This window comes from Anopheles funestus, chromosome 2RL (genome assembly GCF_943734845.2).
Source record: "Anopheles funestus chromosome 2RL, idAnoFuneDA-416_04, whole genome shotgun sequence".
Lineage (NCBI taxonomy): Eukaryota > Metazoa > Arthropoda > Insecta > Diptera > Culicidae > Anopheles > Anopheles funestus.
Window position 1 is genome coordinate 95,525,396 of NC_064598.1, and position 17,664 is coordinate 95,543,059.

A 17,664-nucleotide genomic window follows, 5' to 3' on the forward strand; every position below is an offset into this window, starting at 1 on the left:
AATATCCGGTCAGCGCGGTCCCACTAACGAACTATACGAAATCAACAACTTTGCGTATGTATTTGAATAGTTATGTTCAACTATTTGCGCTGCTTTTTGCCGTGATTCACACCATCATGTTTTCGGTGGGCCACTGGAGAATAACTATAATGGCTTTGCAATGCGAGGCGCTAAAGTAACCACTACAGACATCGACAAGAGGAAGTTGTTCTCAGGAGATGATGGTGGAGGAAATTTAAATTTCTAATAAATTATTCATCATGCAGAGAAAGGCAAACAGGCATCGGAGAGTAAACATAGCCGAACATAACCTCATTCTCTGCCTTGGACGGCGCACGACTGTTGGGTATTGTTCAATGTTCACTGGACTGAAGGACTGGTGAAGGTACTTCCGGCAGTCGAGGGTGATGGAAAAGGAATGATGTTTAACATTTATCTCCGTCAAAGAGTTCCCCCGAATACCAGGAACTGGACCAAACGCATTCGTACCTAAGTGTACAGCTAATGAATGTACTTCTGGGTTTAGCGTGCGGAAACCTGGATTTAGTAAATCTGTTGCAGCATAACCCTGGAATGGTTGAAAATGGTACTGTGTGGTCCATCTAACCTTCTTTCTCGTTTGCTTGCCATCCTACAAAAACAACCCTAAAGAACTACGCTAAACGCTAGTCTCGAATTGGCAAAAAGTGTGTAAGATTAAGTAGAGGCAAGACCAAGTGAATGCGAGTGAATGTTGAAACGATCGTGGACGTCAAAAGGACGCAAATTAACATCGTTGCAATTTTGTTCCCAACACACTTCCTCTTGGAAAAACGAAAACTCTCCCTCTTCAAAGTTTCCCAAGGACACTTTGTGCAACAAATAAATGCTAATCAGCGCTGGTGGAGAGCAAAGCTCCACTGGCGATGACAGCACGACATGGCTGGCCATCGCACAGCATGGAACCACCAGCCATGGGGTTGCATTTTAGCTTCCTTTAGTTGGGTCTCCCAGCGCTTAATGGGCTTCGGCTCGAACTGGGAGCAAGCGATAATTCTTTGCACAAACAAAAACATCGCATTTTAACGGAGTAAAGTGCTCGAGCTCGATCTTGCATCTCGGAATTTCCTTTTTCTTGTACTGATAGTAAAGAATGTTACTGCACCCTAACAGGCTAAAACGAAATAATTGCATTTCGTTAAGTGACAATGTATTTTAGCGCAAGTAAACAGAGAGTATCGTTTGAAAACATAAAACCTGGATTCTTCCTGCGTTTGGTTGGCGATAAGATGTATCATTAGAGCGAGTAGACTAAGCAAATAAAAGTGATGGAAAAGACAGTGAAACACAAATTATTTACAAACATAAATGAGGACCATATGCTGCATCGTTGCGTCTAAGGGAAATATTTAACTATTGTTAATTTAAATTCTTGTCTTACCATCTGTAAGCTTGTGAAATATCTTCGAACAAGAATGGCTAGAGAAATTATATTAACAAATCCCATACTTAAGGTTCACTTCAGCTTGATATGTCTATCATCAATCATATGGTATGAAGATCTTCACTTGCCATATTCCACTTTTTCTAATCTATCTTCATAAAAACGAACTTCCCACTATCTTTTTCCCCAAAAGAACCGAAGCATTATTGAAAGATAGCAAAACTAATCAAACAACATTTGCTTTCATCGCCCATCCTCTGCAGAATGGGATCTTCCTTCCAGACAGTGGCTTGCGGTGACCTCCATATTGTTGATTGCTGGAGCAGCTGGAGTGGCCGTCCCACTCGCCCTGAAGGTGTCCTCCGGCGCACCCCTGGAGGAACGACTGCAGTTAGCTACACAGCTGCTCGACACAGTGCCTTTAATCGATGGTCACAACGATCTGCCGTGGAACATACGGAAATTCCTACACAATCAGCTGAACGATTTTCGGTAAGTAAAAGCTGCACTTTATCGTGTGTTGGGTCCAAGCAAAGGCCACGCCATGTGCGAGTGTCACATTCCTTACCGGCACTGTGTCCAATTAGTAACTTTTCCAATTTAGTCTGACTTGAAACGTAAGCTAACGCCCCAAAAACTGTGGTTTTTCGCTTCCGCTCCCAACAGGTTTGATGATGATCTCAAGACGATACTGCCCTGGTCGAAGAGTGCCTGGAGTCATACGGATTTGCAGCGGCTCAAGCGTGGTAGAATCTCAGCTCAGGTAAGGCAACACTGTTTTTTCTAGCTGTTCCTTATTCGTTTCCCTCTTTCAGACTTTAGTACAGATGGCTAACGCTACATGCTCCTTTTTTCTGATCGATTCCCATATCTCTCGCTTGTACCTGATTTTTAATCAACCTGCATTTCCCCCACAATCCTTCCCCCGTCACTCTTTTTCCGAAAAAAAACTTTTCATTCAATCAGCCCGAAACCGCAACTTTTTCGATGACCCTTCAAGCGGTTCAAGTGGAAAAAGGTACTCAAAACGCGATCCATCTCGAGAAGTTTTTTCCCCCCGTCATCGTTCGTTCCCTACTTTTGTACCAGGCTCCTTCGCTTCATTGTTGCAAGGAATTCAGTTATGTTTCTACTACTGGTAAAATGGAAAGAAAAACAAACAGCTAAAGCATAGTGAAGTTGTCGCTAACAGGGAACTCTTTTCCGCTGTGGAGAATTGAATTTTCTCTTCAATTTACCAACGTTCAGTTGTTCGACGTTCGGCGGGTACGCAACAAAACCAATCCAAACTTCCTACTTGGGTGGGTTACAGTCGTATTTGTCCCATCTAAGTACCTTGGGTTGCCGTCATTTGTTAGGTTTAGTATAAGTAGAAACCACTACATTTGATTCTATTTACTTTGTATCATACATTTTTGTCCGTATTTCTTCAATTAACAGGTAACATTTCCCAACACACAGTTACGGACACCTGCATTCATTATTCCATTGTTAGAAAACAAGCTTTTATTTTGGCAGTTTATGTACTTTGAGGAACTTTGAGGTTTTATCGGCGAAATGAAATTCTTCATTTCGTTTCCTCCTTTATTAAAATCATTTGTAATCTTACGGTTCTAGCTTTTTCGCTTCAAGCCAAAAGACCGACAGGCAGTAAAACTCTGTTATAACGCCACATTGCCATGCAATCATGTGGGTTATTTAGCAAATTATAGCGCATAAAAGCAAACATTTACGTGCTGCCGTTAAACGCATAGTAAAAGACCGCTTTGATCGACCGATCGGAATTTGTTGGTTTCGTTCTCTAATAAACGTTTTTAATGCACCACCGAACAAATTCTCTTCCACCAATTCATGTTGGATTCAATAATAGTCACGTTTAATATCTCCCAGACCAACGATTCAGATCGTTCTTTTGTTCCAATCCAGTCGCGCAATCGTCTTCATTTTCTATTCTATTGAGCATTTACCCCTCAACAAAAAAAGCTCCGGAAAAAATGCTTCCATTTTCATGCTTCCCGACCTAAGGTTGAGCGGGTTCTATCTGAAATCAGAACCATCCATACACTCATCAAATCTGGTTTATTTCGAACGAATTCATCACCTTAGCCAGGTTCGGGAAGCTGGCAGCAAAAGCACCGCTTGTAACGACTTTTCTCGACATTTTCATGACGGTCCACGATCCCCGGATAGGTTTGAACCGTTCATCACAGTACCTTTTTTGGGGTTATTAATATATTTTAAGCGTCATTAAATTTTATATCGATCTGCACAGCGGCGGCACACAGCGTTTCTGTTGGAAGGTTTACACCGAGGAGAGAAAAGAGAAGCGAAATGACAAACAAGAAAAAAATGGACAAACGTTTTACGGACAAAGATTTTCAATCATGGCGATGTTAGAGATGCCTCCATAAACGAAGGGTAATGGGTTTAGCTTAAGCTATTATTTATAATTGAAATAAGCACATAAAAACCTCTTTCATTCACTGCTCTAGTTAACGCTCGACTGGAAGTCAATTCAACCAGATATATAGTAAATCTTGCAAATTATTGATCTTGTTTGGTAAATATAATTTATTTACCTTCCAATATGAATTAAGTATAAAATTGTATTTATAGCACAGTTGATAATTAATTTTCAATCGCAATTCTGATCAGAGTTAAATTTAAGCAACTTAACTTAACGTGTCTCAATTTGTTTAAACTGACTTTGATTAGATGCTATTCGTTTCAATTTAACCTTTTTCTATGGTTTACCCATGCTTACGACTTGCACCGTTGAAGAAAAATGTTACGACCTTCAAAACCTTTTTCTTCACACCGACACCGAACAGCAAGTACGATGCTTTTGTTTCGGTTGAGTAAAATAAATTACCTTTCCGTAAAAGTCTTGTGCGAAAACGAAAAAGGGAAAGCCATTAACATACGTACGCACCGTGATGAAACTGTGTTGTTTCATCAATATGGATCTCGAAAGTTGTAAAAAAAAGCCCCCAAACAATCTTACAAGATTTTTTTGTCTGACTTCAACCAACCAGGACGGACCGGTATACCTTTGATTGAAAAATAATGTAAATTAATCTCGATCTCACCAGCTAAGAGGCTTATCGATCGTCGTTACATAATCAGGCTGCGAAAGGGGAAAACATAAATGTGAACCAAAAAAAGGGGACAATTCAGTTGCGAAAAGAAATGCAAAATAAATGCGCACCCACTACCATGGTTCCGGGCAGGCACGGTTTTAAAGCAGTTCAAATTACCTTACTCGGGCGAAACACCAAACCTACAGCAACAATAACAACAACGCTAACTGATCGTCCGATGAACCGGAAGTACCCGGCGTACCGGTTGATGGGAAGCAATTTCGTCGAAGCTTGTCCCTTTCGTTTCTTTTGTGCTTTCGTGACTGTGGTGTAACCTTTAAAAAAAACCCTGGGACGGAAAACCTCCAGTCAACAAGCGAATGACTTTCTAGACCAACGCTTTACTCTGAGGCAGAGTTCCACCGTACCACGGGCCAAACGGTGAAGCTGAAAATATTAATTTTCACTCCAACGGAAACGCACCGCAGCAAACTCCGATGGTACGTGACGAAGACGGTGCGCACCCGGATCGCATTCAATTAATTGGATAACGTTAACCTTCGCTGGAAATGAGATAGCAGATCCGGCAACCTAACCTAATGGGGTCCCTATTAATGGAGGCACGGCATTACAGTGCAAACAAGAAACGTACCGGTTCTTCGTTTTTGCACTTCTTTAATGTGCGCCCGGTCAAGGTAGAGTCACGAACTTACGTGCAGATGGGTGCAGATTTGGGATTTTTAGTTACGGTTACGTTGGGGGGGTTTTTTGGTTGTTGTTTTTGCTCAAAATGTACAGAAATCCGGTGTGTACAGGAGTAAATTAACGAGTTTCGTGTATTGAATGTTCGCGATTGTTCGTATCTGGAAATAAAATAAAGAGCCATAAACATCCAGAGTTCGCGCTACAGTTTTCCAAGCGTGTAATCAAGATTTTTCGCATAAAAGTGTGAAAAGTGAACTCTTATATGGATCTGGGTAGAGTATATAGCATCATTGAAGAATTCAACACATGTTTCGAAACATATACGAATTAATGATGATACGCCAGTCTGGATATCCTGCATATCCTGGAGGTAATTGAAGTCCCAAAAAAGCCAGCAGGTAGATGGTTGTTCATTACTGTTATTTACACTCGTAATGCCCAAGGAGAGATGTTGCAATTAATATCAATTAATCCGGATTACATCCATTAACTGCGTGTACACAATAACCAAACCACGCCGCGGTTTCTAATCCACTTAATGTACAATTCAACGGACATGAAAGAAAATTCAATGTCCAAGAGAAATTATCTCATCTCCAGAACAATGTAACCACAAAACATAAGTCGGGAGATGTAAAATTTGCTCTCTTCCAATCAAATCAACCAACTAAAGTAGTGACAAACAATTTTTTCACAATTTAATGGCTATAATACATAATTTAATTATTATCAAATATCTCTTTACGTTTGTGGTTTCGTTTCTAAGATTAACTTTAATTCTCTTTTGTTCTTTCTTTCACAGTTTTGGGCCGCCTACGTGCCCTGCGAGGCACAGCATAGGGATGCAGTGCAAATCACTTTGGAGCAGATAGATGTAATTAAAAGACTGACAGAACGATACTCTCCCCATCTGACTTCCTGTGCATCGGTGTTAGGTAAGCAATGGCAACATTTTTCCAATATTTTTTCTAATGTTACGTAAACGAAACTATCTCAATAAACTCATTACGAGAGTGGATAACATCTGTTCAAAGATTTACAACTCGTGATCAAATGTCTAGCCGTCGTCATGAAGCTGACATTAATTAATAGCGATGCGTTTTCATTTCTCTCCCAATGCTCTGTTCAATAGATATCGTGCAAGCGCACAAAAACCGTCAAATGTGTTCATTAATCGGTGTCGAGGGTGGCCACTCGCTCGGCGGTTCGCTCGGTATACTGCGGATTTACTATGCGCTCGGAGTCCGGTATATGACGCTCACATCCACCTGCCACACACCGTGGGCCGATTCGAGCAATGCGGATGCACCGAAGTATGACATCCGACACGGTGGACTTACGGCTTACGGCAAGGTAATTGTCTAGTTTTGCATTATTTCCATTCCAAAGAATGTCTCCCCTGTGGTACTTTCTGTCTCCAACATTTTAAAGAATTAGATGGTACAAAGACTAAAACTAGAGCTTCCCTTCACGAGATCTCTTCAAACTAGTTCCAAATATAATGCTTTTCGACGAATACCCAAACTTCTATCTAATATGATTGCACCAACACTAGTGGTCCTATAATTATAGTGAAAGTGCTCCACGTGGACTATAACAGATAATTAAGCGATTACTTACGGTTGGCTGCTTTCCCGCATTTGAAATGGAACGGATGGTCATCCTATGCTATGGAACGCAGTATCAAGCACCGTGCCTTTGTGGTTCCAAGGTTTGCCAGAATGAAATCAGACCGAAAATCACTTATGCACTTCTCAGCGGAACCGACAGTAGAGTGTCCTTTTTGCTTAAACCATCATACTTTGGAAGTCTGGGTTTTCAGCGGAAGATAGCGTGTTCTCTCAAAGGACAAATAGGACCAGAAATGACAAGGTTGAGATATTTGGAAGTGACTCGCAAGCGCATTGTTTAATTTCTACTTACTTACCATATCAGGTGCTCGAGACACTTAGTGGTTTTAATCCATTACAGCATTCCTCAATTACTATATAAATTAGCAGCTGACAGAGGACATTCACAGAGAATTTTCTCGTATATTAACATTTAGTTACAACATAAGGCTATCTCATGTTGTATTCTTCTTATCGCTCAGGAAGTTCTGCTTGGTTAAAAAAAAGGTGATAGGCGCATGGTGACAGATTCCTGAGTTTCTGGCATCTCCCTGAGTCATTGCAGAATTTTGTGGGGTTCTCACCTTTTTTGTCATCCAATTCTGACCGTCAGTCAGAGTTGCGAGCCGTCAATCGCGAGCATAGGGTAGCAACTTAAAATAAATGACTCCCTTTACAGTCCATTTCCTTTTCCCCTAACCTAACATATTCGGGTTATCATCTTAGTTCCAAGTAGTAGACCTTCATCTTAAGAAACTTCGGATGTTAATTGGTCTAAATTTGCTTCCAAGTAACGACAATATGAAAATGCTTCAATCAACTGTTCACCATTTCCCTAACCATAGTTTTGTAACCTATCTTTAACATAGAGCAAGAAATGCGGCATCCACATTGTTGCTGTAAGCGTAAGCATCGCTGAATAAACAAGATCGAATTACCACCATTTGCTCGATTGGCGCATCAACAGTGAGTTGCCAATTAATTATCTTCCACCATTCCCCGGCAGTTGGGACGACCCCTGCAGATTGAGTGGAAAACGAAGGAGTCCAATTAATTTGACCTTTCGGTGTTACCTCTAATTGGTAACGAAATCGGTTAAATTAAAATAACGTTACAAATCGGTAATTGAAACTGCCACTGATAAGTAGCTGTGACGCAACGCACTAAAGTGTGAAAGAACGCAAACTGAACATAATAAAATGTGTTCAATTAATTTAAATTAATACTACATTGTTTCGCGAACTTGAAGGTGAGCTTGTTTAAGCAATAATGCATGCAATGCAGTGAAGGATGCAACTCGTTGAGTATAATAAATAATCATCTCTTTACCTTCACGTTTTCATCCACTCCGCAGCATAATATGTACACATTTGCGCCATTAGCAAATGGCTCATAGACGAACTTTCTTAATGCAATTGCACCATCATCAGGCCACCATTGAAACGGTGGCAGAATGGCACACAAAACCACATGCCACAGTTGTTAGAATGGCATCATTATACTAAACACTCGCTTCCGGCGGAAATGTACAAAGCGATCCGTTAATCATAACGAAACACAAACACAATCAGACCAATGTTTCCTCAACACTCTCACACTCTCTTGGGAACTTTCCGACCAAATGATGAAAATTTATTCATCATTTTGTCTCCCGCTTCATGTACTGCTGATTTGTTCCTGGTTCGGTTGTTGGGTGTCCTGGGATCCGATTGAAACACGAAAATGAATAAATGAAATTCATTGCCACCCATTGGTTCCCATGGATGCAAGCACCGAAAGCTCTAACGATCTAACAAACAGTTATTGTCATTATTCTTATTTTAAATACGTTTTTGGTAATACAATTTGGTTGTTAAACATAATTGTTATAACGATCGATCGAACTGTTTAGAATTTAATTTTTATCAATAAACTTCCATCTTCAATCGTCTCTACGATCTGCGTTGTACGGTTCCGGAATCAAACAATCAAACATTTAACAATTTCAATTTGCTGTCTAATTCCTGTACCTTCTACCAAACAGATAGTACAGAACTGCAGCAGAACTATCATAGGAAACAATCATCTAACATCCGGTTAAAGCGGCAAAATTGGCTCACGGAGTTGAATGAAGCGAAAGTTACAAAAAGGCCTGGAGAACAGTAGCCGTACGTATCGAAATTGGTTGAAATAGCTATATTGGTTTCTGCAATATCAGAGCACCACTACCGCCGCCAGCAGCCGCGCAATAAGCCGCACCAGTTGGCCATATTACAATAGAACCGTATCAGACTACTTTTTTGTCCACTGAACAGTACTTGCCTTGGCAACCACCACATTTAACCCATCAGTGTAGGGCAATCAGTGTACGGTTGGTTTTATCCGGGTTGTACCATGATATCGATGTACCGATACCGATCGACAGCTGGTACTTTTTGGGGTATTTAGTTCAGATTTTAATTGACGTTTAATGTTTTTTAAGTGAGTTGTTATAAAATATCTGTTACAATAATTCGGTAGAAAATTTTGTCAAACATAAGCATACAATTTAATTAAAAATATATCCGTATCTAACAACATACCGTTTGAAAAGTAATTCTTTTTCGTTCCAATCGTTGGAAACACAATAAAGATGCTTAATTAATAAAATTGCCACGGAAACCGAATACCGGGAACTGTACCTATATTTCACGCAACACTCGTTCGCTCACAAACATATTTCTATTCGCGGAATGTTCCGTAATGAGCAATGAAATACACTTTACTAAACGTATTAACGCTGCCAATCACATTCGATAGCGGCGCATCCGTTAGGGGCTTCAGGGCTTGTGCTTGGCGCATTCAATCTCACCATTTGGAAAGCGATTTTGGTCTAACGATTTATGTTCCAAATTTATCCAATTAAGATTTTGTCACAATACTGCTTTTTTTTTTGGTCGTTGCCTGTCACTACATTTCATCTCTTATTCCGGGTTATACATTTTCCTCTTGGTCAGCAAATAAAAATGAGTTATCCTAGTTCTCGGTCCGTCGTCCATTTCCCAATCCTATGTCCCATTGTTGCACACGTATTGGATAGCGAATTTGGTTCGGACATGCAGCTTGGAACTAGTTATTAGAAGTGCATGTGTCGGATAACGTCATATCAAAGACGTAGCAGGGGTAGTGCAACACGTAGTTCGTCATCATTGTACTGGCAGCGGAGTGTTTGCTTATAATGGGATTTTTTTTTTGTTTTAAAAAACGGATATCCGCCTTTTTTGCGTGTTTCAAAACACAAACGGTTCAGCTAGTCTCGGTGTGTACCATATTCAAAGCAGCTGGTTCGCGTTGTCCATTTCGGGATATATTCCCATTTGTATTCCAATTTATGTCTGATAACTTTTCCACTCTACTTCAGTATCATCTCGTTTCATGAATACTTTTTTTTACTCTCACTCTCTCTCTCTCTATCGCTCTCTTTGTGCATCATCTTAACGACCTGTTTTCCACAATCCAATCTACCGCATCGAAACACGGATCACCATCCCTGCGCCGCCCTCGGTGGCCTCGGTGCATCGCAGACGATCGTGCGCGAAATGAACCGCCTCGGCATGATAGTGGACCTATCAAAGTCGTCCGTCGGTACGATGAAGGATGTGCTGGCGACCTCACAGGCACCGGTCATCTTTTCCCATTCGTCGGCCCACGCGCTCTGCAACTCGAGCCGCAACGTCCAGGATGAGGTGCTCGAGCTAGTGACGAAAAATCGCGGCCTCGTGATGGTAAACTTTTACAACAAGTTCCTGCGGTGCAGCGATAACGCATCGGTACAGGACGCTGTGGGTAAGTGGAAATTGTCCCGTTTTTTTTGCTGTTCTGTTTGCAATTTACATGTACATTCGTGCGCTATCGTCTGCGCTATCGCATCCCATCCATTCTTCACTGTCAGCTGATGGCGTTAGGCGTTATGGTAGATTGATGCAACATCGAACGTCCTGCACGTGTGTGTGTTGTGCACTAGATTTGTATGAGAAATCGTTTCAATAGCTCGTCCCGACACACATTTTCACACATCTCACGCCGGGTACGATATAAACCGACCGTTTGGAACAGCTCTGGCAAGCGGAGGACAGAAAACGGACCACATGAAAGGGAAACATTTTTCATTACGCTCACCTTTCAAAGCACGTTTGCAACCTGACTGATACAGAGCTTAAACCGGAGGCAAATAGAAACGCATCTTTTATCAAAACGAAAAGCCGGATGATACAGGATCAGTGGATTGGATTCGCAATGAGTCTCATCGTTGTAACACGTTAAGCCGTTACAGTGTGGGTACAAACAAAGCACAATCGGATCACCAAATTAATCTCAATTCATCCTGTGCGTATGCACTACAATATCAGTTTACAATTCGTTTACACCGAGGTTACATGCATACTTATTCGTTAGCAACAAAGAATAAAATAAAATCGGAATTTCGACGGAATCGCGGAATAGGGAATCAAATATTGCAAATATGACATACTGATGTGATTTATTAATCACTTGCGAAAGCTTAATATTCTTTTCAAATGAGTTTAAACGGAGTAAAATTACAAAATTTTCCCTAACCATACATAAACAACGCACAAATAGCTCTTACATAAATATCCTAAACGTTGCGCCAGTCGACATTCACTTTTTCATTTGCAAGATCCAGGGATGGTTCATGACGTCTCGCAACGTAATCCGGGAACTGCTCGGTATGCGCAGCAGCTGCAAAATGATAAGGTAAATTCCAATAAACCATTCGCACTCAGCTAACCAACCAGCCCGGCTGTTGCAGCCACTCGTAAATCATACCTTTGTGATGAGATTAATCGAGCCCATGCTCATGTGCCGTGGATACACTATATCCAGCCGCCGGATCTTGTCGTACGTGTGCTGTGTCGTCTGTGACTCGAACGGTGGTTGACCGACCAGAAACTCGTAGCACAGAATGCCCAAACACCACTGGTCAACCGAATCATCGTACATCTTGCCATCCACCATCTCCGGTGGCAGGTAATCCAGCGTACCGCACATCGTTTTACGCTTGTTCGATTTGGTGTGGGCAGACCAACCGAAATCGGCCAGCTTGATGTTGTCGTCACCCGTGAGCAGAATGTTTTCCGGCTTCAGATCACGGTGGATCACATTGTTTGCGTGACAGTAGTTCAGCGCGTCGGCCACCTGCGACACGTAGCGTGCGGATCGCTTCTCGTCGAACCGGCCCTTTGGTGCCGCCTTCAGATGTTTGTACAGTTCACCCTGTGCGGCCAGCTCAAGTGCCAGGTAGATGCGCCGATCGTCATGGAACCATGTGTACAGCCGGAGAATGTGCGGATGTTTCAAGCGTGACTGGATTTCGATCTCGCGCAGCAACTGCTTCTCCACGTTCCACTTGGTAAGCTGCGACTTGAACATCACTTTCATAGCCACCATAAAGCCGGTTTCGCGCTCGCGAGCGATATAGACGCGTCCAAACTTTCCGCGACCAAGCGCACGCCCAAGGTCAAAATCTTGCGTAGACCATTCGTACGGGTTACCGTATGCTGGATGCTGCATCATTTTGATGGTTTGCATTAAGACGTCCGAATTGATCGTATCACCATCGTTTGTTTCGAATAAATCCATGATATAGGTAGCGTAGCTTTAATATTTCACAGTACACAAACTTTGATAAAAACGCACGTTTGTTGTGGCTTTCTCGTCTGCTGCTTTGTGCAGTTATGGCGGTTGAGGTTTTAAACCGCTTTGACAGCTGCTGTCAATTGTTTACTGTCTGTTTGACATTTCTAAATGTTACTGCGGTACGATGTATCAAAGTTTGAATTTACCGTTATCTACACTAAACGGATCATAAAAATGGATGGGCAAATCTCTTAATTATTTTTTGCGAAACATTCTATTAGAACGTTAACATACAAAGAAGTTGTTTGCATAATTAAATGATCAACAGCTTGCTTCTCAAAATGAGTTTAAAATGAAATTAAACATTCAGGCGCATGCAATCTCGATTTATATTTAGCTAGCGACGGCTGCAAATATCATTTTCACATTAGAAAAACTAATGATAAATTACAATGCTAATAAGAATATTAAACTCCTCCTCGATGGTTATTTTTACTCGTACAAACATTGAAGAAGTTATTTAGAAAGTTGTAGTTTAACATTCAAACAACTTCTAAACATACAATATCATACTTTCTTTTCCAAAGTCGCTCCCCTGCCCCATTTGCTCATAGAATCTTAAGAAAATTGCCCAAATAACATTAATCGAAAAAGTAGCAGGTTTTGTGCAAAAAAGGCTCACATGGCTAACTTCGTTCCTGTGCTGAGAAACTGTTTAGCATATAAAACCGATTTAAAGTTTCGAGCGCTGTGGTGTTTGCATAGTTGCCGCGCCGTATACCGCCAGATAAATGACACTTTTGCCCACCGAAACCACATCGGGTGATTCCCGAGCATGGTGCAGAGAGTTTGTGTGGTTACTTCCGGACAGGCGGAAACGACAACCCACATCAACATCCCAAACTTCTATACGTCGTACACGTGTGCGCATGAAGCTAAAGGATATGATATTTCCTTTTGCTGAAGGAACGTGCATGTGATTGTGCTTAAAGCCCGTGGCAACATGCGGTAATATGAACTAAGCTACTTTTTCTGTAGGCGTTAAATCTTAAAAAATATACAGTCAACGTTTTTTTTTTTTTCAGGAATACCATAACAAGGTCGCACGTGGCACGTATTGAGAAAGCATAACATTTGCGCTCCAGTGATAATCTTCGACGACCGTAATTTCGTGCAATTTCCCATTTAAACCTCAAAGTAAAGAAGTGTTAATATTTAGTAAGACGTTAGGCAATCTTTAAGAATTTAAAAATCAATTTTCTCCTCACTAATAGCACGTAAAATTCTTTGATCTATTGCTATGATTCATAAAATATTTTTTTCACAATCCAACGAAATTCAGGAAAACCAAAATAAATATCAAAATATCAAATATCAAAATAAGAAATACCAGAGGCATCGGAAAATGTTGAAACATGTTGCGGTGTTGAAGTGAAATAAAGCTTTTTTTTCATACTTGGAATTGGTTTTGTCCTCTGTTACTGCAAAAATGTCGAAAAACTGTCCACACGTGACATGCCTTGGTCCTTGAAATGGTTCATACAAATTGAATAAATTCAACTCGTGACAGGGAATTGTGCTACAAAAAATTGTATTTAAAAATAGTAACTAAATAGTACATAAGGAATCATATAACCTTCTTGGAATGGGATACATTTCTCGTCGCTCGCAGCTGATGGATGATGTTGGCACAAAAAACGGTGCGACAACTTCTAGAAAACGGTCAACGTGCTCTGTCCACCGTTCGCCGTAGCTGATGGTTTGTCTAATAATGGTCGCCGTTAATCCGTTTAAGTGTGATAAAATTAAGCACCAGCACCTGTAGGCGATTAAATACCCAACGTGCCGTCCCAACACGCGCTTGTTTATTATTGCCCCTTTGTAGAACTTTCCTCAACAAAGTACCAGGCGACTCCATGGAGATGTTTCGCGTCCCGACTCAAATGACAAGCTCGAGCAGTTCGACAAATTTTCCCTGCTCGTGTTGGGCGGACATGGATTTGCGGCTTTCGTGCTTTCTTTCGCGTAAAGAGGCTTCTCTAGAGTTCCGACACCGATGTGTCCGTTGTGATATGAAACCATACAGCACGGGAAACATTCTTCTGCGTCCGACAGTCGGTTCAAGCGGAGATTGTCACGACAATTCATCTGGTAATTACAGCTTTGAGTACGCTCTTTAAGGTGCCTTTTTGTACTTTTTGAGTGTGCGTACACTCAAACACACAAATGATGTAGAATTCTTCAAAGAGATGTGACTTATGAGTGGTGGTGATAATATTTTACTTTAAGCTTTTATAACGCTTTTTTTCTCTCCCCTCTAAAAAAAACGATAAAACCCAAAGAAACAAAAAAAACTACAAGACAAAGTCGTAGACATTGAGATCGAAAGTAAGTCCCATGAGACTGGAACACACCAAGCGGCAACAGATTTGTTGCGTTTTGGGTTTGAAGTAGGAAAAAAAGCTCTTCAATCAAAACAAAATAAAACAGACTAAAATTCTTTAGCCGCCTTCCGAACCAAACGACCAAAACGCCGGAATGCAAATGGAATGTTATAAAATGATGTGTCTTTTAATTAAAATTTTACGACCTTTCGGTGGTGTTTTCGGCAAATGGGATGATGTTCGGTTTTTTGGAACGTGGAATGTTTAGAAGACAAATTTACCAAATTTCTCATGGACTTGTTGGTGCTTTTTGTCCAGGTTCAAAATTGCGACAAACCGCCGGCAATGTTGTACAACTTTTTTTCCCTCCCCATTCCTCTTTCTAGTTAGTGTGCTCGGTTCAGACGAATTGGCAACATCTCCAGGCATCTGCACTTTCCCAGAGTAATTCCTGCAACACTGAGGATCCGCTCGAAAGCCCAACAAGAAGAGACAGAGAGCGCGCGCAAGAGCACAGTGTGATAATTTGTTTTGATAACTGAATTAAAAGTTAAATTTAGATTTATTCGTCCCGATATCAAATTATTGGAATGTGTTCTGGGCACCGTTCGTACATTCCCGGACCATTTCATTCCACAAGGCGACTGGCGACTGACGGAAGTGAAATATTTAGCAAAGTGATTTTTATCGCTAGCTGTTTCTTTTATTTTCTTCATCTCCCGCGCGCCCGAATGGTTAAACCCTGAGGCGGCGCATTATTTCCGTTAATTGGGTGAGGAATTAAATTTCTGAATCAAATTGTAGAGCTGGTGGGCGCCCGACGGCACCCATCACGAGGGATTAAGCTTTTATGGCATTTTGGACCGGTGGCGCAATGTTTCCGTTCAGTGTGTGTGTGTGTCTTTGAAGTTTTTGAAGCGCGACGTCCCGTAATGATAATCATTGCTATTTCATTCCTAATTCAAATCCTAAAGGAGATTGTGAAATGATATAACAGGACAACAATTAATGGGACTTTTTTTTTGGTCACATTTTTATATCTTCCTTTTCAAGGGTAGTTCATGGCTTTGATGGTCGATCTTACATCCTGAAGTTCATTTCAAAAGGATTTTCGTTTCAAGAACTGGCTTTTTATGACATATTTTCTCTCTTAATATCAGTTTACTTATTTATTGAAGAAAAGAAAACATTTTAAATTTAAAATGAACAACAAGTCAACAACTCAATCTACACCATTGAGTTGTATTTTGTTGGCATTTATTGCATTTTCTACTGACAGACTAAGGATTCATAAGCCGATTCTATAATTAATTCTTTCCTTCCAATTACTTGGAAAAAATAAAGTTTTCGATATACTAAATCTACTAGCTCAAATAATTCTTCACTTCATTAGAATAGCTTTCTTGCTATAAAAATTTTTTATAGCAACTTTAAATTCTATAGCAATTTTAAAGTTTATAGCTTAAAGATATTTAAAAAATTTATAGCAACATTTTTAGTCAACTACTTTACGCATATACAAAATAAAGCCTAACCAAAAACATACGTGTTGTACGTTATCTCTATTAGATTTGTGCAACGAATATTATTTGTTTAAAATATTTATTCCCACACCAGTTACATTCGCCATTGAATATGCTAAACGCGTCGTGCATCGCTTCGCCGAATACATTATTCATGGCCCAGCCGAAATGTGCGCAAAACGATGCACAAACGATGCAAGTCGATGCATTTCACTTCGATATCTCTCTCTCCCTCTCACACACATACTCAAATTCAACATGTTCGAAAATAAAAAGCTTCACTACATTCAAATCTCTACCTTCCACGGAACTATCCTATTTCATCACCTGGTTTTAGTTTGTCGTTTGCTTTTTTTTTGTTGTTGCACTTGTCCCTTCAGCGGGACAACACACTGCAACACAAACTTTAGTTTTGTCACAAAAGACTGCATCCAGCATCCAGTGGAAAATGGTAGCGTGAGGTAGTCGGCCACATCGCAAGTATCGCAATTTTCACGCCAACTTCCAACCGGGAGCCTGGCATGTGCAGAGAGTTGCATACAAAATCAAGCCTTCTTCGGCAGGGAATACTCCAACGGATGCTGCAAAAGAATGGTAGAATGGTGCTGTATCCTCCCAGGATACCGGGATTTGTCTATCTTTCCCTTTCTCCCTCTCTCTCTCTCTCTCTCTTCTATTTGTCTGCACTCGTACAAAACTTTTACCGGCACTCGTAGCGGCACTGTTTTCCAAGTGCGTTGACGGCAAACCACCGTTCGGGAAAAGAGCTGAAAGACGACAATTTTCAGCATCGGAAACATCGCCCACAGCCCACAGAAACCCAGGGTTGGGCACTGTGAGAGGAAATTTGAATTTTTTATGCAATGAAAATTTAATTTGCTCAAACTTTATACCAAACGGAACGGGAACGAGACACGGAAGACACGGATGGTGGTGTTTTGCGTCGCTTTTCAGTGATTTTTAAGCTGTGAAACCTCTTACCAAGTCGATTCCTGTTTGGTATACGAGATTTAGATCGATAAAAGTTTGATGCGTTTTGTTTTTCTTGTTTTTTAATGCATTCGAATAAAATTGGAAAATTATCTCGGTTTCAAGTTTTCTCGTTGAAAATCGTCGATAAATCATTCGTTATTTATTTTGCAAACTTTGTCTTTAAAATTTGCCTTCACAAAAGCAACATCTTCACGCTCAAGGTGAATATACATATTTACAATTAGGTGCTTAATTTACTGATTTCCTGCAGAATTCGTTATTCATTCGTTCGTTGGATTGGTTTAAAGTGCCCTTTCAAATCGACATCTTCACGCCAACTCGAGACTGCTA

General features: G+C 40.7%; 4 protein-coding genes across 4 annotated transcripts in view; 2 read left to right on the forward strand and 2 right to left on the reverse strand.

Annotated features, from left to right (window-relative positions):
• Nucleotides 1–17,664, forward strand: part of LOC125763339 (laminin subunit alpha-1) — a 272,329-nt gene that overhangs the window by 139,198 nt on the left and 115,467 nt on the right. The gene's annotated exons all lie outside the window — the stretch shown is intronic.
• The window catches only part of LOC125763388 (rab3 GTPase-activating protein catalytic subunit), a 356,077-nt gene that overhangs the window by 51,242 nt on the left and 287,171 nt on the right, over nt 1–17,664 (reverse strand). The gene's annotated exons all lie outside the window — the stretch shown is intronic.
• The window catches only part of LOC125763404 (uncharacterized), a 41,436-nt gene that overhangs the window by 6,314 nt on the left and 17,458 nt on the right, over nt 1–17,664 (forward strand). Inside the window, exons 3-7 of the mRNA XM_049426586.1 lie at nt 1,687–1,915; nt 2,090–2,186; nt 6,011–6,143; nt 6,341–6,561; nt 10,361–10,622. Coding sequence (XP_049282543.1) covers nt 1,687–1,915; nt 2,090–2,186; nt 6,011–6,143; nt 6,341–6,561; nt 10,361–10,622 — 942 coding nt within the window. The remainder of the gene's footprint in view (nt 1–1,686; nt 1,916–2,089; nt 2,187–6,010; nt 6,144–6,340; nt 6,562–10,360; nt 10,623–17,664) is intronic.
• On the reverse strand, nt 11,299–12,822 carry LOC125763546 (aurora kinase B). Its single transcript, XM_049426829.1, has 2 exons — nt 11,625–12,822; nt 11,299–11,537 (listed from the first exon to the last, which is right to left on the reverse strand). Exons 1-2 carry the CDS (start codon nt 12,435–12,437, stop codon nt 11,457–11,459), a joined length of 894 nt encoding a protein of 297 aa, XP_049282786.1. The 5' UTR covers nt 12,438–12,822; the 3' UTR covers nt 11,299–11,456.

Coding starts and splice junctions, on each gene's coding strand:
- LOC125763546 (XM_049426829.1), bottom strand. CDS start 12,437: ATGGATTTATTCGAAACAAACGATGGTGATACGATCAATTCGGACGTC. Junction 11,538..11,624: donor CGATTAATCTCATCACAAAG/GTATGATTTACG, acceptor ATCATTTTGCAG/CTGCTGCGCATACCGAGCAG.